The sequence below is a fragment of the Psittacula echo genome (genome assembly GCF_963264785.1).
Source record: "Psittacula echo genome assembly, chromosome: 1".
NCBI classification, from domain to species: Eukaryota; Metazoa; Chordata; class Aves; order Psittaciformes; family Psittacidae; genus Psittacula; species Psittacula echo.
Window position 1 is genome coordinate 46,028,939 of NC_137735.1, and position 27,298 is coordinate 46,056,236.

The 27,298-nt window shown below is 39.3% G+C and overlaps 1 protein-coding gene across 2 annotated transcripts in view; it reads right to left on the reverse strand.

The window, feature by feature from the left end:
* The window catches only part of GRIA2 (glutamate ionotropic receptor AMPA type subunit 2), a gene marked incomplete at both ends in the record, with an annotated part of 87,975 nt that overhangs the window by 30,515 nt on the left and 30,162 nt on the right, over window positions 1-27,298 (reverse strand). For both annotated transcript variants that reach the window (XM_080614307.1, XM_080614306.1), the window contains 4 exons: window positions 5,818-5,979; window positions 8,363-8,416; window positions 12,441-12,637; window positions 16,137-16,376. In XM_080614307.1, the coding sequence (XP_080470433.1) occupies window positions 5,818-5,979; window positions 8,363-8,416; window positions 12,441-12,637; window positions 16,137-16,376 (653 nt within the window). The remainder of the gene's footprint in view (window positions 1-5,817; window positions 5,980-8,362; window positions 8,417-12,440; window positions 12,638-16,136; window positions 16,377-27,298) is intronic.

Consider the following 27,298-nt stretch of genomic DNA (forward strand, 5'->3'; position numbering starts at 1 on the left):
GGCATTATAAAACTGTTTTCCAACACACTGCAATCATAAGAAGCATGACCCAAAATGAAGCTATTATCTAATTCATTAATTGTACATTTTTGCTTAGTTGTCTACATCTAGACCAAATGCTTTCTGAATTTCCAATCTGAGTAAGATTTTTCACTGTTCTCATCCTTCCTTGTTCCTTATTATCAGTGAGTCATCCAGATTTGATTTATTTCTGCAAGGTAAATATGTACTTTTCTATTTTTCTGCATATTCTCCATCCATGAGGTAAATCAGCACCAGGAGAGTTAAAACCAGCAACTTTCAATTACAAGCTTTATTCTTCCCAAATTACAGTTTAAGATTGGCAGTTTTCAACTTCTGCAATATTACCATAAAAAGCACATTGTTTGGTATGATACAAACAGTTCAAATTCTAGAATCACATTACCTTTAGGGAGAAAAACAAACAAAACCACAAAACACCAAAAAAAAAAGCCCCCAAATAAACAAAACTTCCACAAGTATCAGATTTTGTCATAATTTTCTAAAAGACTAGTCAGGCTGGACGTGAGGAAAAAGTCTTTACAAAGAGCATGGGAAAATACTGGCACAGGTTGCTGAGAGAGGTGGTGGATGCACCATCCCTGGAGACACTCAAGACCAGAATGGATGTGGTTCTGGGCAACCTGATCTAGTTGAAGATGATCCTATTCATTGCAGGGACGACCTCCTTTGAAGGTCCCTTCAAGCACAAAGTATTCTATAATTCTATGACTTGGCTATAAAAAAAAAAGACCTGAAAATGTGAAACTACTGAAGGCAGAATCAGAAGGCAAAACCAATCATTATATTGTTATCTTAGCTATGCATTAAGTGTAAGTGTGAGGGGAAAGATTATGAAGTCTGAAATACAATTGTATGAATTCTGAACATCTGAAAGATAAAGATAATGAAGCAGTACAGGCCATCAAAAACAGCTGCAATGAGTACTGGGGTTATTACCATCTTCCAACTCAATGGTGTTCTCTGAGAGCCTGAGCTTCAACCAGACAGCCCCAAATTCTTTGCTGCATGCTGCACATAGTTTCTGTATAAATCATACACAAGTTGGCTTAGATACTTCTTGCATGCACCAAGCCTAAGGTTGCTCTCAGAAAAGCTCATCACAGAGTAGGATGGCTTATAGAATAGACTATTTCAGTTGGAAGGGACTTACAAAGTAATTTAATTCAACTGCCTGACTAATTCAGGGCTGAACAAAAGCTAAGGCATGTTCTGAAGGGAACTGTCCGAAGGCCTCAAACATTGACGGGCTTGAGGCGTTGACCACCTCTCTAGGAAGCCTGTCCCAGTGCTTGACCACCCTCTTGGTAAAGAAACACTTCCTAATAACCAGTCTGAACCTCCCCTGCTCCAGTGTGGGGTCCCTCCCACAGGAGACAGACCTCCATGAATTTCATCATGGGTCCTTCCCACGGGTTGCAGTTCTTCACGAACTGCTCCAGCGTGGGTCCCTTCCGTGGGGTGCAGTCCTTCAGGAACAGACTGCTCCAGTGTGGGGCCCCCATAGGGTCACGAGTCCTGCCAGCAAACCTGCTCCAGCATGGGCTCCTCTCTCTCTGGGGTCACATGTTCTGCCAGGACTCTACTACAACATGAGTTTCCCACAAGGTCACAGCCTCCTTTGGGCATCCACCTGCTCTGACGTGGGGCCCTTGCTTCACCACAGACCTCCATGGGCTGCAGCAGGACAGCCTGCTCACCATGGTCTTCACCATGGGCTGCAGGGGAATTTCTCCCTGCTCCAGTGCCTGAAGCACCTCCTTTTTCACTGACCTTGGTGTCAGCGAGTTGTTTCTTTCACATATTCTCATTCTTCTCCCTGGCTGCAATTTCTCCTGGCAGGAACTTTTCCCCTTTCTTAACTACATTATCCCAGATGTGCTACTACTGTCACTGATGGGCCTGGCGTTTCCCAGGGTGGGTCCATCTTGGAGCCATCTGGCATTGGTTCTATTGGACATGGAGGAAGCTGGGAAAGCTTTTAGGAGCTTCTCACAGAGGCCACTCTTGTAGCCCCCCCCCCCAAAGAAAATTTTGCCACACAAACCCAAAACAACTTAGGATGTTTCACTAGCCTCCCAGAGGTAAGAATTGAGCTTCTTCCTGGAATTAGACCAAAGACTGCCCACAAACAGAATGAGTTTAACCAGATCAGGCAGTTGGAGCCGTTGGATGTGAATAGACGTGCTGTCCCTCAGTGTCTTTCCACAACAGCGAGAGCTTTGCCTTACAACATAATAACACTAAGGCTCAGAAAGCCCAGCATATTTGCATATAGTAATGGATCAAAAGGGCATTTCAACTTGTTATTATTAGGCCTTTATAAAATTCAATATGGTTTTTGTTTTGCTACTTGACAAAGAAATTCGCCAGGAGGCTCAGAGGTATGTTTCAAGATCTACACATTATTAGCTGTTCTAGAATTGCATGCAGAGACTGCTAACCCCCTCAATTACATTTTAAATTTACTCTGAGGTAAACGGTGTATCATCTTTACTTTTGAAAGATAAGAAAGCCTTCTGTAAAATGACAGCAAAGCTCTAGTTTCAAGTGTCCTGCTTAATCTTCAAATCTTACGGATTTTGCCAGTACAGGTACAGTGCAGCAACAAACACAATCACTGTCTCTTCTTATCTATGTCCTAAGACTGCAAATTCTTACAATTAATATTTTACAAATTTTGAAGATACATTTTTAAAGCAATTTGAGCCACATTCTTTTCTGGACATCTGTGGAACAGGTTTTCAACAATGTTTGCCTTTCTTGAAGAGCACGATCCTTTGAAATGCTCTTTTTCTTAGAAAGAGGATCTGGGATATTATCTCTGCAACCCATGGGTTATGGAATTCCTGAGATAACATTACATGTCAGAGGCATGTAATCTCCTCCCATTTCTGTATTGACAGTACAGGACTTCTATGAGCCTTCCTCTCTCTTTCATGCAGAATCTGCAGTGACAGTTCCCTAGATTCCACAGGAACTAGCGGCAAAAGCTCATTTAGAACCACTGACAATTTAGACAACTGCCTTAAAGCCAAAAGGGAAAAAAGGTTATTTGTAAGATCACATAAGATCAGAAGGGACAAATGGGAGACCAGGGAGTTAACCTGCTCTATAACTTAGGTACTCATACACTACTCCAAGTAGCAAAGGACAACAAACACAGCTAGAATATTAATATAAGAAGGAATGGTATGTTCAAGGACAGGTATGTAATACATTTCAACACGAATAGATGAAAAATATTGTACTTTAAAGGAACGATCAAGTGCACAGATTTTGTTAAGTGTGTATCTCATGATAAACGTATTACAACAGTGTCATGATGATGAAGAGAAAAAAACCCCAAACTTAACATAAAAGGAAGTCCTGAAAGTAGCACTACCTCTGAGATACATGAAGCCATTACTTCAATTTCTACAGCATTGCAATCAGATGCAGTGCAGTAGCCAGCCTGGCATTTCAAAGATGGGCACCAATTAGAAAGGTTCCAGAGCAAAATGACTAACAGGATCTGGAATTAGTAAATTCAAAGGAAAAGGAAATATTTAGTTTAACAGGGAGGAAAGCAGGGACAAATATGGCTGCCATCTTCAAATATAGGAGAACAGCTAAAAAGGAGAACTTTATATCCATTAGAAACAGATAAAGGAGCAATGGAATTAGGTGATATAAAGGCTGATTTATGTAAGACAAAAAACCCCAAGACTATTTAAGCTCTAAAACAGAACGCTGGAGAAGTTTTGAAATCATTATCCACAGGAACTGCATAGGTATATCTGACTCTGTCTTTAGACAGGGAGGATGGGCCAGGTGACCGACTGCTCAAAGACTTTCTTGTCCTGATTTTATGATTTCTATGAGTCTGCTCTGCCTCCAGCTCCCTCGAGGATGGGAATGAAATTTGACATATCTCTGTCCTTACATGCAATGGCAGGAAAAAATAACAAGTAATGTAACAGCAAAATATAGAAAGCTACACAAAGAAATACAGTAACTGATACAATCAATCCCTCCAAACATTGCAATATAAACCCACATTTCTCCCTCCCCCCATCAATACCTTTACCATTTTAAAATTCTCTGGTAATTCAACATGCATCCCAATTTCTTGACTATCAGTGTGATCCTATACATTCCTTGAGCAGACAATATATAAAGACAGGTTAGCCTTTTTAATTGAATTTAAAATGTGGTTTAAGTTAATGAAATTCATGAAACTAAGTACTAGTGTATTTTTCCTATCCATAATAAAATAAACCTCAAAATATAAGATATTCCAAATACTCTCCTTCATCCCTTTCATTTTCTAGTAGACTTGAAAGGATTTACCATGGAAGAAATAAAAGGAATAGCTGTGACAAAGTTACAGATTTTAATGCACAATAAAATATTGCAACCACTCCATCTTATCTAACACATCTGCATTTTTCCCCTTACTGGAAGTAATGCTGGAGGAACTGGAAACCCTAGCACTGTCCCACCAATTTACTTTTCCGTTGATGAGAAAAACTGCATTTTGTTTTCAGTTACCCTTTTTTACTTCAGTCATGCATCTCACTGTGATTATTTCCAGACTATGATTTGGCAGTACTATTACATAGGTAGGTAGATTTCAGTACACAAAACAATTTATTAATCACTCACATCCTTTCCCTTTTTCTTAAATGAGAGCACTACAGATTACACATATTTCCCTTATGTAATATGAATGTATCTAAAGGCATGACACAGACTAGTTTATCAAATATCAAATGAGAAATTAAATTATTTTGTCATAAACATTTTAAAATACAAAAATAACCACAGAAAAAATACAGCTTTAACTAAGTCTGACCTCAGAAAAAAAAGGAACCTCCAAACTTTATGTTTTAATTTAAATCAAGGTTGTATGCTTTAAAGAATTTTTGTTCCAGGAACTTAAAAAGTGGTTCTTCCATTCTTTGCTGAAACTTCTTATCCATCTCATTATAAATCAAGAACATGCTTAATAGCACAGAAGAAAGTTATGTATAGAACATTTGCCATTTATCTTTTTACCTTAATACACTTTAAGTATACTTACTCTTAATAAAATTTATGATTGTATTACTTAAAAGAAAAACTATTCAGCATTAAAATTGTATTATTCTTTTTTAACATCTTGCAAACTTTCATTGATCCTCATAATGGTACAGAAGGTAAGAAGGTATTATTATCACAGTCTTATCCAGAGGGAAAACTGAGCTAAGGAGGTTTAACCACTTGCAATGTCACATCTTTTATCACTCAGGCCTTTTATCACACAATTCTGTACCTCAGGCATACCATTTAATTTTAGAAGTCTTTGCAGGATTTAGGCATCTGTCTCAAAGCAACTGTCCTAGCATTTCTCTGGGAGATCATGTTATATCAGAAACTGCTAGATCTGTGCTCGCTGGAAGCCTACATATGACTACATGTTAGCCTCTAAACCACTTCAAAACAGAGAGAAAGAGGGAAAAAAGCCCCAACAAACCAACAAAAAAACGTCAGTAGATACTTCTACATCATCACATCCCAATTACCTAACAAGCTGCTAGGCACAGATTTACAGCGACACAAGGAAAATTAAAGTTGTCTTGAATATTTTTGACAGTGTAGCATCTTTGCTCAACAGTCCTATGATAGAGAATGTTAGAAATACCCCAGAGACATATAAAATTGTGCTGGCACAGCTGATTGTCTCTTGTCTTTCTATTCTAATTCCCTCACTTCCTGTACATCTGTCATGGTTAAAACAAATATAGGACATACCTTAATTGTACTAGTGTGTGCACCAGGATATTCTTTTTCCTCCAGGGTTGACCAACGCTGTATAAATTTTGACACCAGAGGATCATCATAGTCAACTATCTGAAATCCTGAGACATTAGCTCCTCCAAACTGAATTTTTGACAAATCACCATCAGTAAATCCCTAGGTATAGAAAATGTGTCTGTTATTCAAACAGTTTTGGCAGATTTCTCAATAGTACATACAAATAAAGAGTTACCAGAGGACTTCTACTGCAGAAGTGTAAGCCAACATTTTCCTCAAACAGGATCCAGGTTTAAATCCTGGGCTGCCAGGATTAAGTTGTCAGCTCCGTCAGTCAGCAATACCTCTTGTTGCTCACTAGACACACATCTCTATAGGGCAAGGGCTGATTGGATGTGTCCTTGCCATGCTTACCTTCCTAAACAAACCTGTTAATTTCAATGGGACTGCTTAAATGAGAAAGGAAACACATGAATAACAGTTAGGCAAGCAAGTTTTAGCCAGAAATAGTTACAGCCACAGCTGAATCCTCTTTTTGTAAGGAACACTAAAGCACATGGAAGGACTGACTGACTTACTCTCCTGCCTCCACCCTCTGGTATAAAGAACTACTCATTCATACAAACAGTAGGTATAGGGTTTTTTCCATGTTCTGTATTCAAACTTGCCATACAAATGATTTTACATGAAATACTGATTTCAGACCTTACGGTTTAAATGAATGCTCTGAGTGAATATAAAAAGAAGTAGCAGCTTCAGACCACATTAGCATAAATTGCTAGACTTGCTCTACGAGGTGTTCTCATTACTGCATATTAATGACAGTCATCAACAATGTGTTGCAGCATGTTAGTACAGACATTTCTACAGGGATCATGAAACCTCTTTCAATATTACTGTGAGCTTGACATTTGAACAGGAACATTCACAGTATACTTTCACTTCTTCTATCAGCATATTTTTATTCTTAAAACAGATCAATTTTGTGACTGATCAGATTGTAGGACATTATACAACCAAGAAAAGAAAAAAGGAAGTAGATTCAGTGAAGAAAATGGGACATGATTAAGTGCTAGATAAGCTTTGTAACAGAGAAAATATAATTTTAAAATCATTACCATATATATTTTATACAAAACATCTACAAACTTTTTGTATTGAATTTGCTTTAAAGTGTAAAAATTGTAGAAAGCAAATATATTAACCAGCTTTAAAATACAGGATTTACTAAGTTTTAGATCTTACTGTTACAAACTTAAAACAATGGCTAAAACAACAACCAATTAATATAAAGAAATACACTAGGCAATTTTTCTTAAATCTCTATTTCCCTCAAGACTCAAAATACTATTTATATAACATTTGCAGTGCAAAACATCAATGTCTAAGAGTTAGAGAATTTTCAAGTTTTATAAGATTTTTATGCTTGCTTTGGTAATATCAATACCTTAACTTCTTTACCCTAAAAATTAGCAAATAAATATAAAAATGGAACCCCACCATTCTGCTTTTAAAAAGGCCCTTAAAGAATGAGGTATCTTTGCACCTGTTTAGCAACATACTTGATTCTTCAGAACAGGGCCCTCCTGGAGGGGGGAAGTGTTTTGATCAAAGGTTGGGAGTAGACAGGGGTTATGTCTGAAGTGTAACACACACACCGTGGTTCTTCTGTTTCCTAGGCCCCTCAAAGGACTGTGGAAGACAGAGTCTGAATTACAGTACTCTGTGCCCTGCTGGAATTCATATCAAACACTATCACAGTCCAAGAATAAATGATGAAAAAAAAATTGATTTAGATGCGCTGACACCATGCAAACCCCAAAACTCCTTTCTGGAACAGAATCACAGATTCAAGTCTGCAGAATTTGCTTTGTCTGTTACAAAGAAACATTGGATTAAATTCCCTAGCTTCAGTAGATAAGTGGTGGTGAGTTTAATGTCAGTAAAAATGTCTCTTTACCTTCAGACACAATTTAAAAAAAATTACCTTGACAGAATTTCGTGAGTTTCCTGAACTTTCCCCCTTAGGAACACTATTAGCTATACTGCCTGATCACCTGTGTTCAGGAAAAGATTAATTCAAAATGATTACCAAGCTAATCTAAGGAATGAAGACATGTAAAGCTGAGATTCACTACCCTAGCAGAAAGCAAACTGAGAACCACAATTCTTAAGTACTTCAGAGGTGAGAGAAGAAAAAGCAGCTTGCTGAAGGAATGTATTGGCCTATAATGCACAAAGTTATTCTTCTGATTTCCATATTCTACTCTACTAAAATACGTATAAAAAGGGATGAAGTTCTACTGAAGATGCTGAGCAACCTTCACTCCCACTGATGGGAATATCACAGGAGGCATTTAAGCCCTGAAAAGGGTCAGCCAATAAAACAAATACCACCTCAAAACATTCATTCATTTGGCAAGTATAAAGACATTTAGCTGTTTTCTATTTTCTAAAATTCATTTAAAACAAAATACCAGTTCATGTGTCCATAAACAGTAAAATGAGTAATACAGGTATTTTAAATATTAAAAATGCTTACCAGATTTGCAATGATATAATGGTATCCTTTAACATGTTTACCAATTGTGATAACCTGTAAAAAAGAAGAAATACCCTTGTAATGGAAAATGTTCACTTGCTATGTGGACTGAGACTTAAAAACTACAAAATGTATTACAATGTAAAAGCTTGTTATGGGCTCCATGGTACACAATACTGAGTTCTGTGCTTTACTTTTTTTATTTTACCTAATACATCACTGAACATACACTCTGCTGATGGAACTTAGTCATGTTGAAGTCCAAGTCCCAAGAGGGACAGTTGCTCCAGACAGAAGAGCTGAATGCTAATTACTATGCTGTGTATTAAAGGCACAGCCTGGACAGGAGAGAGCAAGCATCAAACAGTAGAGGCACTGTGCCTGAGACATTCCTGCTCAGATTCTGCTCCCTTCTTAGCAGAACTATAATGTTCCCTGAACTAGAAAAAGTTTAAAAGCCTATTAACATTAATAAAAGAACCTACATTATGAGGAAGTCTTTTAACATTCAAACTGTTTATTGCCCTAAGGCTTCCTCATAATCTCCCTTAAAGCCAGGTGGTGGTTTCTCAGCAGTCTCCATTGGCAGACATGTAGTATAGTCTCCCAAATAAGACTATGTCTGCATGGAGAAGTTTGCATTTTGAAGCAAAACACTTCTCCAGAGAAAGGATGTGGGAGATAAGAGGACTGTAGAGGATTTTCCATGTTTTGAACAATGAGAACAACTTAAATCAAGAGAGAAGGATTCATTTAGTTCCTCAAGCATTCAGAATAGGCATCCTGTAAGTTTTAACAGGCTAGTAGCGAATGACATTCCGCATGCTTGCTTTAATGAAGTTACAGAAATGTAACTGAAGTCAGTGTTTTATGTTACTAGAGTTTGAGACTGACAGTGATTGCATTACATGGGCCACAGAAGTTATTCAGTTATCCCTTTTGAGCTGAATATACATGATATATGAACTTAATTATTCTAAAACAGTTACTTGGTTCAGACTGCTTAAAACTCATTACTTATTAAAGGTTTAAAAACTAAGTTGAGATATATTTCTTATGCAGCTGCTGCTTCCAAAGAAACTTCAGTTAGACCAAACAGATTATTTCTTCTGAATCCTTCTTCATCACCAGAATCTGAGAAAACAACCAGTAGCTGTAAGTCTTTGGATCAATGGCTAGTAAGTCTGCTCTAACTGCCACTGGGTACTATTTCATTAATCTAGCTTTCTCAAACATTGCCCTGTGCCACTCACCCATACGAGCTATAAGGATACTGCCATTTAAAACTCTGAGAATATTCTCCAAAAGCCACGATGAAGGAGCTGTGGACATAAAAGGTATCACCAGTGTCCTTATCTTAGACCAGCATCTCAAGCAGGGACAGACAAGAAGTGGCAGTTATTGCAAAGCTGTCCAAAGGATGTTATCAGCGGGAAATGAGATTCAGCAAAGGAAGCTTGCTCAGAAGAAATAGATAGAGGCTATGTAATGAAGAGCATGGTAACACTGACCTGCCAAAGCAGAGAAGAGGAGTATAAACTAGTCTGAGAAGAGCTGGGGAACTGAAAATATTTTTAACTTACATAGATCTTTGAAATCTGGAAAAGAAACTAGAACATGAGACAAAAACCAAGAACTATGAAACCACAAACACATCATGTGACTATACAAAGATCCAAGGACAACAGAGTGTAACTGGGTGAACCTTAGGCTACCACCACAGCTTAAAATGTTAGTGGTATAAATCAAAGAACTACAATAGGTTTCTTCAGGAGTAAAAAGCAAGGAAGAAAGTAGAGAAATTGTTGCTCTATGTATCAAGAATGCAAATAAAACTTCAGTACTAAGAAAAATTTGGTCAACAGAAAGCCTATTGCATATGTCTCAGTAAAAATACACAGAAAAAGAAAAGGGATCCTGATGATACAAGGAGTCATAAAAAGAAGGAAATTGCTGAGGTTTTTTTTGGTGGCAGTCTTTTTTTGAAGGGGGGGACAGGAATCAAAACTCTGGTAGCTAAGCAAGACTTGAAGTACATATTCTGCTTTTAGAAAAGAAAATCAGAAGAATACACTGAAAGGATACTCACAGGCTAAGGAATCCATTGTTCAGCACAAACCCTCATTTTAAGAGACAGAAAAATAATAGACAAAACAGTTATTTTAGGGTTTTTTTAGCTACTTGAGAAATTGAAAGTGGGTTTACCTTTTTATGTAAAAAAGGAAGTCACAGAAACAGAATGTATGCATAATGGACTTAAGAAACAGAAGCTTTATCCGTGTGCTTAAGGAGTAGCACAACTATGTAGGGATAAGTAGAAAAAAACCCTAAGACTCAAAGCAAGGCAGAATCAATCAAAGTGCAGTTAGGGCAAGAAAAATATCCCAGAGCTGCAATCAAACTATGAAAAGCCAAGGAAAAAAATAGGTCTGTTACTAAACAAAGACAGTAAAAATCACTGTTACCTAAAGGGTAAAGAGGGTTCTTGTCTTTAAAAAGCATTAAAAGGAGAAACTGAAAAAAACTTGCAGTCAGCCAAACTTCTGTATCAGTAAAGAGGTTATAATGAATATCACACATTTAATTTTAAAAAAATCTATAGGATAAGATGATGATAAACAGTCAACATAAGTCTTGTCAGGATCAAAATATGTCAAAGCAACTTCTTTGCTTTCTCTGGCACAACAGCTAACCTAATAGATAATGAAGAAGTAGCAGATGTGATGCACCTTGAGTCTAATAAGGCTTTTGTCCTGTACGACATCATTACAAGCTCTTAAAGGAACATGGACAAGACAATTCACTATAAGGTAAGCGAACAACTGTTTGAAGTTGTTCACAAGAACAACACAGAACCAGCTGAAGAGTACCTGTAAGTACTGTTTCTCTCAAGCATTGCTCTACTCAGTACATTTCTCAACCTGGGCAACAAGTCAGAAAATATGATTTCAAAACACTGTAGATGAATGACAGGGAGGCTGCAAATGCTTTGTAGAACAGGATCAAATTCAAATTGATCTTGAAAATTAGAAGAACAGTTTGTGGATATAAATTCCAAATAAAATAGACAAACACAGTGCATTCCACTTTGGACACTGCTCATTGCCTGAGCCCTTTCAAAATGTAACAACCTTCATAACAAAGACCAAAATAACAAGCCCTTCAAATAAACTTCAAAACAATACACATACACTCTGATGCAGTATTCCTACAGATGCTGCAACAGTCTCACATGGTCAAGCTCAAGCCAGCAGGGAGCTATCCTTACAATTTTCCACTGTGCTCTGCATGCATGAAAAGAATTAGTAGGATACAGACAGTAAGACCTTCCTAGACACTAGGATTGAAGAGGTGGATTTGAAGGTAATGCAATAATTTGAATCAAAGCATGATGATGCTGTTGTAAAAAAGAGAAAAAGAAAGAGAAAAAAAAAAAAAGCATTTTGGCAAATAATATATGTGTGGGTGGAGAGAAGACATAATTTTCTGTTCTGTCTAAAGCTCACGTGGCCTTAGCTATGGAAAACAGCAGCCAATTTTGGCTAACATACTTTTAAGAGGGAGACGAAAGTACAGTATGAATGACAAAAAGAGCTTAGAAACATGAACTCTAAAGGGAGTTAAATAAAAAAGAGAAGCTGTTGATATAGCCTTCACAAGATGTAAAAGGTTCTTGCAAAAACCATTAGAAGTAGAAAACACGTTCTAGGTGTAAGGAGAACTAACCTCTAAGCATTATATAACTATTCATAATGCACTATATATAATAGTGTATCAACTACATATAATGTAGTCTACTACTTAGGCTCTGAAATAGCCTTAATGAGATTTATTTTTTTATAAATAATCATTATATAAAAACATATGGGAGCATCCAGATGGAATTATCTTGCCTTTGAGCAAAGGGAGGGATTATAGGATTTGTATACTTTCTGCCCGATATAGATGTGGTCCTCAATACAAACCTGTCACTTCCAAATGACGCATAATAATCACAAAAACATGATCACGCGAAATGAATTAATTATATTTACTTATATAGCTAACTGCTGTCACTGAGGAACAGAGAATAACAAACCTGATCAACTATGTCGTTGACTTTATCGCGTTCACAGTCCAAAATCACTCGCCTTTCCTTTTTTACCTCTAGGTCTTGAAACAGTGAACGGTAAGTTTCATCTTTTCTGTCATTGTTAATATTTCCTACATTGATAGCAGTCACTTGCCATTTCTTTTCAGCAGCAGAATCTAGCACAGCTTGCAATGTTGATAAGCCTAGTGAAGCACAGGAGAAAACAGAAGATATGACTGATAAAGCTTTAGGTATAACAAGCTTACAGAATGTGATTTATGAGATTACTTATTTAAGATTTTCCTGTAACTTGTTCCACCTGTCACACATTGTTAGGTTGCAGAAATGAAGGTATATGTGGGCCCAATCTGTTCCTATTGTATGAAATTTCTATTTACATGGCAGCAAGGAATCAGTGTAGACCCTTGTAAATACAACCTTTTGGTTTTGCTTCAACCTTCTTCAGAATGGGATTTTGCCAGTTTCACTGATCTGCTGCTGGAATTCCACATAAAGGGAAAAAGGTCTTCTAGGAGAAAAGTGATCCAATTACGGCAAGAGGATCAGCTGCTCATTACAAAACACTGCTGAACTGCTTTTGTTCTCAGTGCTTGAGTAGTATTGCATTTAAACCCAGACCTCGCTGAGGTCTATGGCAAAAATTCCCATGTTCTGCAGTTATGTTAATGGAGTTATTATTTCTGTTGCCTACAGTCATATCCTTGATTATGAAAATAGATGTGCTGAGACATATTTCCATATACAGAAGTAGGCTTAATGCTAACACCTACAAGTAGTCTACAGAATTTTGCTTCTGTATTACCCTTCTGGAATATTCCTGCCAGGAAGTTGTAATGTCTGTACAGCTGCAACTGCCTACAATATATTGCAAAATCAATGCAGATTTTTCTTGACTTGTTTTCTTCTTCAAGGATTAAATAACAGAGTATAAAAACATTAAAATAACTGCTGGAAATTAATTTATGCTATACAACAAATAAAGTATACAACAAATACAATAAAGAAAGTATACAACAAATACCGTTTCCAGCACTACAGGAATTAGACATGTTATATTTAAGTTCCTTCCAGAAAATTTTATATAATTCTAGAGAACAATTTTAAGGACAGCAGAGGGTATTACAAAAAAAAAAAAAAAAAAAATTAGACTTACTCACAATCAAAAAAACCCACACCAAGAAAGCCCCCCAAAGACTGAAACACATTGTTTCAGATCTCATTTAGTAGATTTCAGGTCCTCCAATCTGTCTATATGCTTACTCTGAGTTAAATAGCATTTTAGGCATAAATCGATATGGGCTATTAATGATAATACTATCTATTACAAAGGGTTTCTGAATTTTACTTCTCTGATCTTCCATTTTTCCTAAGGAATGATTTTTCTTGAGGTGTTCTCTGCGGAGTTACCAAATGGCTGCCTGGATTTCTTGCTTTCATACAGGTAGCAGATTTGTCACCTCCACACAGTTTAGTTTATTCTGCAAAAGAATGAAAAACCAACCAAACAAAAGCATTCACAGTGGTACTTCTGTGGATGTGGAAGTATGTGGAGAGTGGTTATGGAAGTAGGACTCCACAGAGAAGAAAATACTCGAACAACTTCAGCTGCATTTTTTAAACTGCAGAATACTTGTTTGGGAACCTCACGTACCTGAACCTCTTTTGCTTACCACAAGATAAACTCTTAATCCAGTGAGCTCTGCAAACGAGGAACGAGCACAGGCTATGTGAAGTAGCAATTCTGTTACATCTAGAATCCTCCAATAGTATTTCTACTTTTTCCAAACCCCACTGTTTAGTATTGGCAACACAGACGAGGCAAGGAGGGTGAAGGACACTAATCCACATTATTCAAGAGCAACTCACATATTAAGCCAGTAAGAGCTTGGACATGCATATGCTCAACGGCTTCACTTATAGATAGAAATGAGATACAAAATTGCCTGCACTTTAACCAGGCAGTCCCAAACCACAGGGGAGTTGCAAAAGTAGCAATATATTCTTCCTCTGGAATAAGTCACCAAACTAATTCCCATTAGCTTTCACAGCTTCTGTAAGGAGTAAGTCTCTTCTCCTTTTTTATCTCATTCCTGGAGGTGGAATCATTTTAAATTATGCATCATTTCTTAAATGATCTGTCACTGTCTCTACCTTGGCACTTATGCAAAAGTGTTTGGGGGAATTGTGGACCCTGCGTATTCAGGGTCTGACGTCAGCACTGCTGAGTACATACTGCCTGACTCTGCAGGTTAACCTTGTGCGATCGGTGGGAGCGCTGAGGAGCAACGATTTACTCAACACAGAGGTAGGAGCTTTGTGCCTTGGAGCTTGTTATCACTGGGGTGCCTTGCAACAATTAATACAAACAAATAAGGAAAAAAGGCATAACCAAAGGGTGACTACAAATAACAATTTCATGCTGTTATTCCCGGCCAGGTTCAGCCAGTGCAGCTTACAAGAAGAACTAGGTGTTTTTCAGTATTTCCTAAATATAAATCACATGCAGGTCATGTACTGCACACTGCTAGCTGATTGACAGAGTACTGGCTAAGCAAGTAGTTTTACATCTGTCCTTTCTAAAAGGACACTGAATGTTTCTGATACTAATGTGAATGGAAAAAGATTTGCCAGAGAAATGGGCTTCAGGTTCATCATCCTATATGACATTACTCTTGAAGACTACACACCAATATTAGTTTTTCTATCTTTAGTCCTTACAACAGCGATAAAGTGTCTTGAGGAAGCCTTTGCAGCTTCTGAACAACATAACGCACAAAACAGCATCAGAATGCAGAGATTCCAACGCTGCCCACTATTCAACAAACCACGGTGTGGTATAACTGTCCTTTAAATCTAGTGGCATCTTACCATTTAATGTGCACTTACTTAATATTCAACTCTGACCAATGAAAATGCAGTTGAGCCACAAAATAGCCTTTTAAAAGGAAACAAGACAAGGTAAGAATAGAAAAAAAATAGCCAGAATACTAGTTGAGGGGAAGCTGAAACCAGAATGACAATAACGGAATTCCAGAAAGGCCAGTTAAAAAGACCCCATACTTCTATATAACACTGCTGCTTCTTAGAAAATTAATTGATAAACCACAGTTTCCAAGTGATTTTTCCCAGTCCATACACTGTTACTACAGCCAGAAAGGGGCACTGGAATTGAGAAGGCTGTACTGCGGAGTAAATTGCTGACAAGCAGTGGATTTGGGTTTATGAACAACCCCCACCCCTTTTTTATGAAAAGCACTCTCCAAACAAGCAGGGACTGCATCCAAGGTTTCTGCTTGCCTGGTGCCCAGCTATCAATTTTGCACGTATGGAGTGAATCTGTGGCAGCAGATTGCCCTTCACGCTCAGATGTTTACTTTTTTTCTCCTTAGATGATTCTTTAAAAAAAAAAGAACAAACTTTCCATAAGACCTGTTTTACAACATGTGATTAACCTCAAATCACTTATCAGTACATTTGCAATTCTATCCATACATACTGTAATGTCATTCTCATTTAAACAATTTTGTTTCTGTCCCAAAACCTCATTTCTAAATTTAAGTTTACATTTACACGTGCTTCAAGTAAATATTCCTTTACTTATTTACTTTTTTAATACTGATTCAGCATTTCAGTGATACACATCTAGCAAACAGCACACAGATAAAAAACACCCCATCTTACCCCTGTCGCTGTCATACAAATACGCAAACTTGGTCCATTGATAGTATTCGATCAAACTAAGAAGAGCTCCCTTGAGGTCAGGTCTCATCTGAATGACAAAGGGATGTGTTCCATCTGTTGGGAAGCTGGGAGTTATGAAGGAGACATGAAGAGTCCCACAGAATGATGTTATGGTATTTACAGACTTCTTGTCGTAGAATCCAAAAATAGCAAAGACTCCTCTTGAAAACTGGGAGCAGACTAGGAGGGAGAAAGAAAAACAGTTAGGTGAGAGAATTTTTTTGAGATTATTGAAAACTCTATCGCATATATTTATGACAAATAATGAAAATGTCTGATCACATAAATACCAGGAGAAAACAGTAATAATCTATGAAGATTATTATTTTTTAGTATTATTAAAAGTTTCCACTAGAAACAAAACAGCCAAGAAAAAATAAAACAGAGATGTGGTTCACATTCCTAGACAATTAATTCAGAAATAAAACTCACCAAGTTATTCTTAAATTCAATTTATATTGTAAAGACAAGTGATGCAAACATCAATCACAGCTGTAATTTTTAAAATGAGTCATTACGACCACACACAGTATTATGGAAATAGAAAATTTTTTTGTCATGCTAAAAATAAATTGGCTCTGAGGTTGAGATTCACTGAGCTTTTTGCAAAATGCCTTAAATAACTTTCCATTTGGGGAAATATAAAGCCAAAACTAGAAGCAAATCCATTGACAGCAGAAAAGTAAGGAGTTGATTTGATTTAAACCCCTTCTGTTTAAAAGCATTATTTTAATTCCTGCTTTGTAGGACTCAGCAAAAGCTGGTCCTTCTAGATGACACTTGCGGTCATGCTGCAGAAAGAATAACCTCAAAGGTGTAAATAACATGCTGATTATTCACTTTCTATCACTGGAGACAATTCAAGCCAACCGATGAATACTACAGACCACTGCCGCCTGTGTAAAAGAGCTAGTTCTCTGCTTTGACACTGCAGGCCATGCTAGTGCCTAAGTTCTAAAACCAGCGTACCTTAAGGAAATGCTCACCTCTGAGTAATTCTCATTGGTAACCCATATGCTCTTTGGTTTTCACAGTCACCTTGAACGAGAGACATCCTTCTAGAAAATAAATCTAGTCAGCCTCATTGCAATCCCTGCTACACCTGACCTGCTTATAGATAGAAATCACAGTGTAATTGAAGCTAATTTTGCCCTGACATTTAGTGCATTGATCCTTCAATACAATTCACTTAAAAGCAAAAATAAGTTCATTTATTTTAACATGTCTCAGATCCGAATTAATATTAATACAATATTTTCTTTTATAGTTACCTTAAAAAAAAAAATCACCACCTTATGCTTATTATTCATTGCTATTCTCTTCTCATGGCTTTGCCTATCTTTGCTACCAGTCATCTCCCATACCTTAATTATTTCTATACTCAAAGCATCTAAACAGTATTGGTGAAATTCTGAATCTGCCAGTTTCTGCAGTTATCACCAATTAACATTAAGTAGGTCAAAATTTCACCTCAGACAAATGATTAGAAAACTTGATGAGCAATAGCCTTTCGCAAAAGGTGATGCAGGTTTTCCAGAGCTAGGGTACACGATGGTCAGACCTCTTCTGTTCTAACTGCAAATCAATACAGAATCATAGAATCATTTAGGTTGGAAAAGACCTTTAAGATCAACAAGTTCAACCATTAGCCCAGCACTGCCAAGTCCACCACTAAACCATGTCCCCAAGTGCCACATTTACAGTCTTTTAAATGCCTCCAGGGACAGTGACTCAACCACTTCCCAGGGCTGCCTGTTCCAGTGCTTGACAACCCTTCGAGTGGAGAAATGTTTCCTAATATCCAATCTACACCTCCCTTGGCACAGCTTGAGGTTGTTTCCTCTTGTCCTGTTACTTGGGAAAAAGAAACTGACACCCACCCCACTATAACCTCCTTCCAGATAGTTGCAGAGAGTGGTAAGTTCTCCCCTCAGCCTGTTTTCTCTAAACAACCCCAGTTCCCTCAGCCATTCCTCATCAGACTTGTGCTCCAGACCCCTCACCAGCTTTATTGCCCTCTTCTGGACCCATTCCAGCACCTCAATGTCTCTCTTGTAGTGAGGGGCCCAGAACTGAATACAGGATTCGAGGTGCAGCCTCACTGGTGCCCAGTGCAGGGGGATGACCACTGCCCTGGTCCTGCTGGCCACACTGTTGCTGATACAGGCCACGATGTCACTGGCCTTCCTGCCTGCCTGGGCACAATCTGGCTCATGTTCAGCTGCTGTTGAACAACACCCCCAAATCCTGTTACACCAGGCAGATTTCCAGCCACTCTTCCCCCATCCTGCAGCACCGCATGGGGTTGTTGTGACCCAGGTACAGGACACAGCGCTGAGCCTTGCTGAACCTCCTACAGCTGGCCTTTACCGATCAAACCAGCCTGTCCAAATCCCCTTGTAGAACCTTCCTTCCCTCAAGCAGATCAGCACTCCTGCTCAACTTGGTGTCATCTGCAAACTTACTGGGGATGCACTCGATCCCCTGTCCCAGTCACTGATAAAGACATTCAACAGAACTGGCCCCAGTACTGAGCCCTGGGGAACACCACTTGTGACCAGCCACCAGCTGGATTTAACTCCATCCACCATCACTCAGCCAGATTTTTATCCAGTGAACAGTACACCCATCCAAGCCATGAGCAGCCGGTTTGTCCAGTAGAATGCTGTGGGAAACGCTGTCAAAGGCTTTACTAAAGTCTAGGTAGACAACACCCACAGTCTTTCCCTCACCCACTAAGCAGGTCACCTTGTCAAAGGACATCGGGTTAGTCAAGCAGTTCGTGCCTTTCATAAGCCCATGCTGACTGAGTTTGATCACCTGCTTGTCCTGTCCATGCCTTATGATAGCATTCAAGATGATCTGTTCCATAACCTTCCCCAGCACCAAGGTCAGGCTGACAGGGCTATATTCCTCGGATCCTCCTTCTGGCCATTCTTGTAGATGGGCATCCCATACACTAACCTCCAGCCAACTGGGACCTCCTTGGTCAGCTAGGACTGCTGACAAATGATGGAAAGTGCCTAGGTGAATACTTCCACAGACCCCTCAGAACACCTGGAGGGATCCCAGCTGGCCCCACAGCCTTGTGTGTGTGTCTAAGTTGAACACACACAATCCCCTTTGATTATGAGGGCTTCATTCTGCTTGATAGCCTGAAAACAACCAGTCTTATTATTAAAGACTGAAGCAAAGAAGACATTAAGTACTTCAGCCTGTCCCTCATCCTTTGTCACTGTTTCCCCCTAGCCCTCCTTTTGTTGCTAATATATTTATAGAATCATTTTTATTGTCTTTTATGGCAGTAGCCAGATTAAGTTCCAGTTGCTAATTTTCTCCCTGCATAACCTGGTGACATCCTTGTAGTCTTCCTGAGTGGCCTGCCCCTTCTTCCAAAGGTCATAAACTCTCTTTTCTTTCCTGAGTTCCAGCCAAAGCTCTCTGTTCGGCCAGGCCAGTCGTCTCCCCACTGGCTCATCTTTTGGCAGATGGCGATGATGTGCTCCCTGTGCCCTTAAGTTTTCCTTCTTGCAGAATGTCCAGCTTTCCTGGACTCCTTTGCCCTTCAGGACTGCCTCCCAAGGGACTTCGTCAACCAGGCTCCTAAAAGGCCAAAATCTGCCCTCTGCAAGTCTAAGAGAACAGTTCTGTTGATCCCTGCTCTTATTTCTCCAAGAACAGAAAACTATCATTTCATGATCACCGTGCCCAAGACAGCCTCCAGGCATCAGATCACCCACAAGTGATGTTTGCCTGTTGGGCCTGTTCCTCTCTCTCTCACATTCCCAGTTACTCCTCACCCTACTCACTACCTCCTGGAGCTCTGTCACCAAGCAAAGGAGTTCCTCTACCTGGGCACACATTCCACAGGAGCACTCATTGCTGTCCTCTGACACTGGCACAAGAGCAGGGGGCACCCCACAGCAGGACACCAGGGCAGAAGCGTATTCCCACCGGAGCTCTGTCTGAGCAGTCGTGTCCATCGTGGTGGGTGCAGAGCTCAGAGAGGTCACGGCTTTCTGCCAGGTGCACACCACTGCTCCCTGGTCAAGCTGGCATGGTTTCAGTGCCCTTCCTGCCCACCCTTCTGTGCAAACTGCAACCCAAACTGCCACACCATGCCCTTATTGACAACACCATGCCTGGTTTGATAGTGATCCATATGGGCTTCTTTTATGGAAAGAGCTTGGCTGCCTTCACTTCTGGTCCCACCAGGTCCCGTCTGCCCCTGTGGCACAAGCTGCAGGCTCCTGATGGCTCTCTCAGATCCTGCCTTGCACTGTGCTGTGCACTCGGCTGCAGTTATGTAAAGTTGCGGTATTTATCCCAAGTGTATTAAGGGTATAACACTGCTCAGGTTGAACAAAGGTTTCTGAAAGAGGCTGTGAATTTATGAAGAGCTTGGAACTCCTTGTTCTGTTCCTAATGACTATGTTCTTACTGAGACAAAACCAACCCACCACCTCCCCACCACTCATGAACAACTTTTTCCCACCTAAAGCAAAGGCTAAATACTTTCTGAACTTGCTGCAATAAAGGTGTTAGTGTCTCATAATCCACCTTCAAAAAAGCGTATTAAAATAAAGCACCAGTTTACATTTGGATCCCTGGGTGAGAATTCTGCAGAAGACAGTTACTGGCACACTACTGTGATCTTCAGTATTAAATCATTTTAATGCTGCATATAAGGTGGCAGACAACAACAGTGTCATCCCAGGAGCACTGACAAATAAACAAGGTCTGTGCCAGTATTGCCAACACCTAGGATGCTATCGCATCTCCTGTCACACTTACTGCTTTTCTTCCATCACCAGTCAGTGATTATAGGCATAGATGAAATAACACTGCCTACAACAGCCAACAACCAGGGCAAGCTGCCTGCACCAGAAGATTTGAAAACCCCAGGTGGTGCCTCCCCAGAAGCACCAATGCCACCCTTAGCAGAGAAAAGCCTGAGTCTTTGGAGCACTGTACTCCAGTCTGTCTCTGTTCCTCCCCCATCCTTTCCTCCCATTCCTGATACTGTAAAGATCTGGCCCTGCCAGGCTGCAGCTCAGTATCTTTGGGGTAATGAAGCTGAATCTGCTCATGCTGTTGGGAATTTTTAGTTAAGGCTCTGCCCTCAACTCCTGAGCTCAAGTAACTAAATGGATCTCAACTTCCATTTAAAAAAACAACACTACACTCGGAAAAAGAAAAAAATACACAAAAAATCATCACACTTATTTATGAGGACAAATAAAAAGAGTTCAGATTCCATGTACTAGGCTTTAAACATGCACTGCAATTCTTTAAAGGTGTGCATATACTGGGTCTCCCTGGAATAGCATTCACTTCCCACACAGCAGCCCATACGGTGCTGTGTCTTGGATCTGTAGCATTGCTAACACACCAGTGTTTTAGCTATTGTTGAGAAGTACTTACACACCATCAAGGCTTTCTCTTTTTCCCTCTGCACATCCAAGTGACTAGGCTGGAGACAAGCACGAAGTCAGGAGGGGACACAGGGTGACCAGCTGACCCAAACTGGCCAAAGGGATATTCCATGCCACGTAACATCATGATCAGCCATAAAACTGTGGTAGAGGATGAAGAGGGTAGAGGGCTCTGACCTACAAGGTGACTGTTACTTGGAGACTGGCTTGGCCTTGATCTGCTTTTGGAAAAGGGTGAGCGACGGCCTTTGCATCACTTGTTTTTTCTCTTTCCTTCACTTATTACACCGTCTTGAGCTTGACCTACAAGTTTTCTCACTTGTGCTCTTCCTGTCCTCTCCCATGTCAGCTGGGGGCAGGAGAGAGTGAGTGATCAGCTGTGCAAATACTTGACTGCTGGCCGGGGTCAACCCATGACAGGGCTAAAGGTGTTATTACCCCTTCCACCCACAAGACAGACCTGTTAATACCCCTGGCCTGTGCTTGAACAGGTGAAGGAGTTCTGTGCACTTTTAGTGATATAAACATGCATCCAGTCCACTCTCTGAAGACAGCTGCTGTTCTTTCAAACTGAACCTCCTTCCTGAGGCTCACCACCTCTCTTCACTAGTTACAGACTGCCTATCGATCAAACACAGTTCTTTTGGATTAACATAGCAAATGCCTCTCCATTTAATAATCGTTACACCTGGTAAATTATCAGTCCTTATATGCATGTGTCTTCTTCTGGGGAAGGTCAGTAAATATCGAATTTTGATCTCCTCTCCCCACAAAGCAAGAGACAAGTAAAAAGCACCACCTCTAGCTGGGTAAGTCAAGTCACTGTTGTTCTAGCTACTTAGAGAGGCTGCAACTTAAAAGCTGACTTCTACACATGTGTGTACGCAATCCCAACAAATAATATAAGCAAAAACACTTTATATTTTAAAAATTATTATGAAACCTGCCCCACAAATTCTTATTTAACTCAATCAGGGCTCTCTGGATGCAAGATAAATGTTAGCAAGCATCAAGCTGTGTGGGTCAGCCAGAAAATCAGGTAAAACCAATTTTAATCCACGTAAAAATAAATATTCATCAACATTAGTCAGTGTCACAGTTGCACGCTGATAAACATCAGTGCTTTTGTGTGCAAAATTCCTCTAAAGGTAAATGGGAGGGCACCTCTGCTGTGTAATAAAAGCTTGCTAAAAATAAGTAATGATTTTGTCTCAAGACAAATGCTTTCAATTGTTCTGGGGCATTTAGTCTCTCAGGAAAAGAAGGGGAAAAAACGGATGGTATTTCCAAATATATAATGATGATCCAGTGGATAATGCAGAAAGTGTAATTGTTTTTGGAGGCATTCCCACCTTAGACTAAATCTACAGTCATGTTGTTATTGCTGGGAGACATGAGTTTTATAATGGTGAATCGCAAGCTATTCACAGTTATTAGATTTAAAAAAATTGCGATGATTAGGATTCATAAGCCATTGAAACATGAAAGATCTATTTTATTAAAGACATTAGAAGCGACTGCCACAATTCATTTCTTTCGAGTTCTCCTGTACGAATTGGTTCCCTTTGGATTTATGGTGTCCTTTCCAGTAATAGTCAATGGCCTACTTAGCAACAAGAGGGCAAGAATACAGTAAGCTCATTCTGTGATCACTTTTCTAGAAAGGCTTGCCTAGAACAACAAGTAACCGGGAATTCCAAGGAAAAGGACAAACAAAGGTACCTAACACACAACAATTCCTAGAGGGTTTTGTTATAGGTAAGAACTGTATTTGACTTCTCATAAAGCAGCCAGGCACAAACCTAGTTTGCCTTTGTTTTCCAGAACACTGAAATGTTCTGTCCTAGTCATGTCCTAGAAGACATGTCCTAGAAAACATGCCCTAGTCTTTTCTTCCAGAAGCTACGGCCCAGATTTTTCAACAGTAATATTAAGCCTACAATGACAAATAGGTACCTTGTCAAAGGAGGCCCAAAAATTACTTGCTCAATTATTAACTCTTCCATTGTTAAACTACATCTATTTCTTCTTAGACCTCCTTTTTATAATAATAATGATGATCTTCATGGTCCTTCTCGGGACTTGCTTGATCAGGTTCATGTCCTTCTTGTGTTGGGGGCTCCAGAGCTGAACACAGTACTCCAGGTGGGGTCTCACAAAAGCAGAGTAGAAGGGGAGAATCACCTCCTTCAAACTGCTGGACACACTTTTTTTGATGTAGCCAAGGATATGTTTGGCTTTCTGGGCTCAAGTGCACACTGATGGCTCATGTTGAGCTTCTCGTCAACCAACACCCCCAAGTCCTTCTCCTCAGGGCTGCTCTCAATCCAGTCCCTGCCCAGACTGTAGTTGTGGTTGGGATTGGCCCGACCCAGGTGCAGGATCTTGCACTTGGCCTTGTTGAACTTCATGAGGTTCTCATGGGCCTACCCCTCAAGCCTGGCAATGTCCCCTTGAATGGCATCCCTTCCTTTCAGTGTGGCCACCACACCACACAGCCTGATGTCCTCAGCAAACTTGCTGAGGGTGCACTCAGTCCCACTGTCCATGTCACAAACAAAATGTTAAACAACGCTGGTCCCAGTACTGACCCGTGGGGGACACCACTCATCACTGGTCTCCGCTTGGACATTGAGCCATTGATCGCAACTCTTTAATTGCGACCATCCAGCCAACTCATTAGCCACTGAGCGGTACATCTGCCAAACCCATGCCTCTCCAATTTAGAGACAAGGATGTCATGCTGATGCTTAGAAGCTATTTCCAATCAAGTCTTTCTAAGCCAAGACTTCTTTTCTAAAGTGAGAGTAATCAACCTAGTCATTGTTTACAATCAGGGACAATTAAATTGGAAAAAGAAAATTAGTGATATGGTCATTAAACTTACTGAAACAAACATCCAATAGTACTTGCATATAGGTCAGTTCCCCAAAAGTGTTATGACTCTTCTATTTTTTCCAAGTATTTCTATTTTGCGATTTATATGAGAATTTTGGTACTTGGTTTCTGTCCAAAGATGAAAATTTAAAACGACTGAGAGTATTTGCCATTCAGTGCTCAGATTTTAAATGCTGTGTAGTAATTATGTGGCTGTGTTATTTTATTATACTAACTTGGCTTACTGGAGTGCTAACAAAACTGCTTTAATAATTAGAACAAGAAAATAAGTCTTCAGTGCATATAATTTAATCACACCAAATAGAATAATAATTCTTTTCCTTCTAAGAGAAAGAAAATACAGCACAAGTGTAAAGAAAGAGTCAAGCACTGCCTCTGCAAAAGGGGACCAAAACACAAAGGAAATGCTCAGTGGTCTGAAAGGTTGACAGATGAGTCGGAAGTAGCTAGGAACAAGACACAGAAACCAAATGCCCAGTTGGCAATTTCAGCTTCTGAAAGGCAACATTAAGAACAAGCAGACAATAGAAAAGAACCACAAAACAGACAGAACAAAAGTAGCAAAAATTAAGCATGAACCACAGCTGCCACAGAATTCACGTATGATTGAAATTGGATCAGAAAATCATTATAAAAATAAAAACCAATGTGGATTGCTTCCAAAGCCATTAAGAAAATTGCAGCCTAGCAGAAGAACCCTGTATCACTTTTTTTTTTTTTTTTTTTTTACAGGCTAAAGCATTTTTTGAAGTAATGTTATATATATTCTGCGTGGTCTGTTTTATCCATTCAGATTATGCTATTAGCTCATAGATGTGAGGAGTAAACTTCTGTTCAGGAAGACTGAATAACGCATAGGGGATCATGCAAGTCCATCCAAACTCACTGAGAACCATGAAGGAGTATGTCTTTAAACAGCACAACTTGCAGTATAGATACTATAGATAATTTTTCTAGGATGATGGTAGGCTAACTAAAATTGGGGGGAAAAAAACCGAAACAGTTCCCCAAGGCTCAAAGAAAAACATAATAAGTGAAAGATGAGGCACTGGACCACAGCTTCATGCTAAGATTCAATAAAACAAGGACACAGAAACCAAATAAAGGCTAGCATTTTAAAATCCCAAGATATCCCTCACTAAAGCCGAGAGGCAAATCAATGCCAATTAAAACATCAATGTCAATCAGAACTAAAAATATGCTGTACTTCTGGATAACAAAACCATGAATGACACAAATCCTTCCTTTTTGTCTCTTTATGCAGTTTTCAATTCCAGTGCCAAAAATGGGTGTGTGTGTGTTTATCTTATTTTGAGCATTTAAGAAAATCTACATGCCTGGAATTACAGCCATTCAATACTGATCTAGACTTTATTTTCCAATTTGATGACTGTGCATATATATGTACCTATCTCATGGTGAAAAAAAACAGACCTCACTGGGAAAGACAAGCATCGAGTATTGAGCTCACACACACAGAGTGAAGCAGACCTCATTAATACTTCTGTGACGAGTTCTTCACCTGGACATTCAGCATTAAAGCATAAAACACAACAGAGCAACAGCCAAGCAGTTAACAAAAAACTCTGTAACAAAAAGGGGGCCTCAGTTTTGCACAGCTACAACTAAAGAAATCCTCACAAGGGAAGAAAGAAAAGTTTAAATCCTGAGACTGGAATGTCTTTAGAGGACAATTATGGTGGAGCAGGTACAAAGAATATTTTCCACCTTTTCTGGCAGAAACGCAGACTTCAGTTATTGCTACAACCTGAAATGTTTGTTCAGAGATTATGTGACCAAATGGAACGATCCACACCATGTTATTAGCAAAAGTGGTTTTGATCCTTGTTCAAAATTAGAGCCAAACCTGAGTTGTTGCAGTACTAAACGAGCTCAAATACCAGAAGAGAGGCAGATTAATCTGTTTCAACCAGTCAATCACACTTCACACTGAGGAAAGACTTTATGCTTAAAATATCAGATATTTTAAGCAAGTTCAAAAAAGTCTTAAAAAATTTAGGGACCATCTGTTAAGGAAGTACATGATGATATGGCACAGCTTCTGTATATGCTAATGCTGCAATAATGAAGGTGGTAAATAAACATCATGTTCAGGTTGAAACAACAGGTCAGAAAAAAAAAGTGTTTCAACCACAGTTGCATTCAATTACATATTGTTTGGCTGTTACTGTAAGCATCTGAAAATCTTCTTCATTGCTACAATTATCATGATGCAAAAGAAATCACTGCAAACACCACCCGAAGCATCATATCAAAACAATTATGCTTTTATGAATAAAGTGAGATTCTTGCAATTAAAATGCAATGCAATTCTGGAGGAAAAATAAATAACAATAAAAAAGCTTATATTCCATATAATTCTTATGTGGCTCTTCCCAGAACTGTTAGGATCCTAGTGTATTTGCCTAAATCCCTATTATTGCCAACTGAAGGAGATACAATGCTGTGGTGACCTGGCAACTCTGTTAAATAACAGAAATAAAACTTCATCTTGTGCCCAAAAACCTTTTGTCTCCAAAATCTTCTTCAAGAAGCTTCTCTCCCCTACCTCCCTTTTTTTCTCTCCTCTCACTACCCTAAATGAAAACTATGCTATTTCCATTTAATTACATAAAATTTAGCTCACTTGTTTCCTTCAAATCTAAAAACTCATCCTGAAAACCTGCCTGTCTGCCTCTGTACCTTCCCCAACAATTACAGCCTTGCAGTAACACTAAATTGTGAGTGTCCAACAAAATATTACCTCCT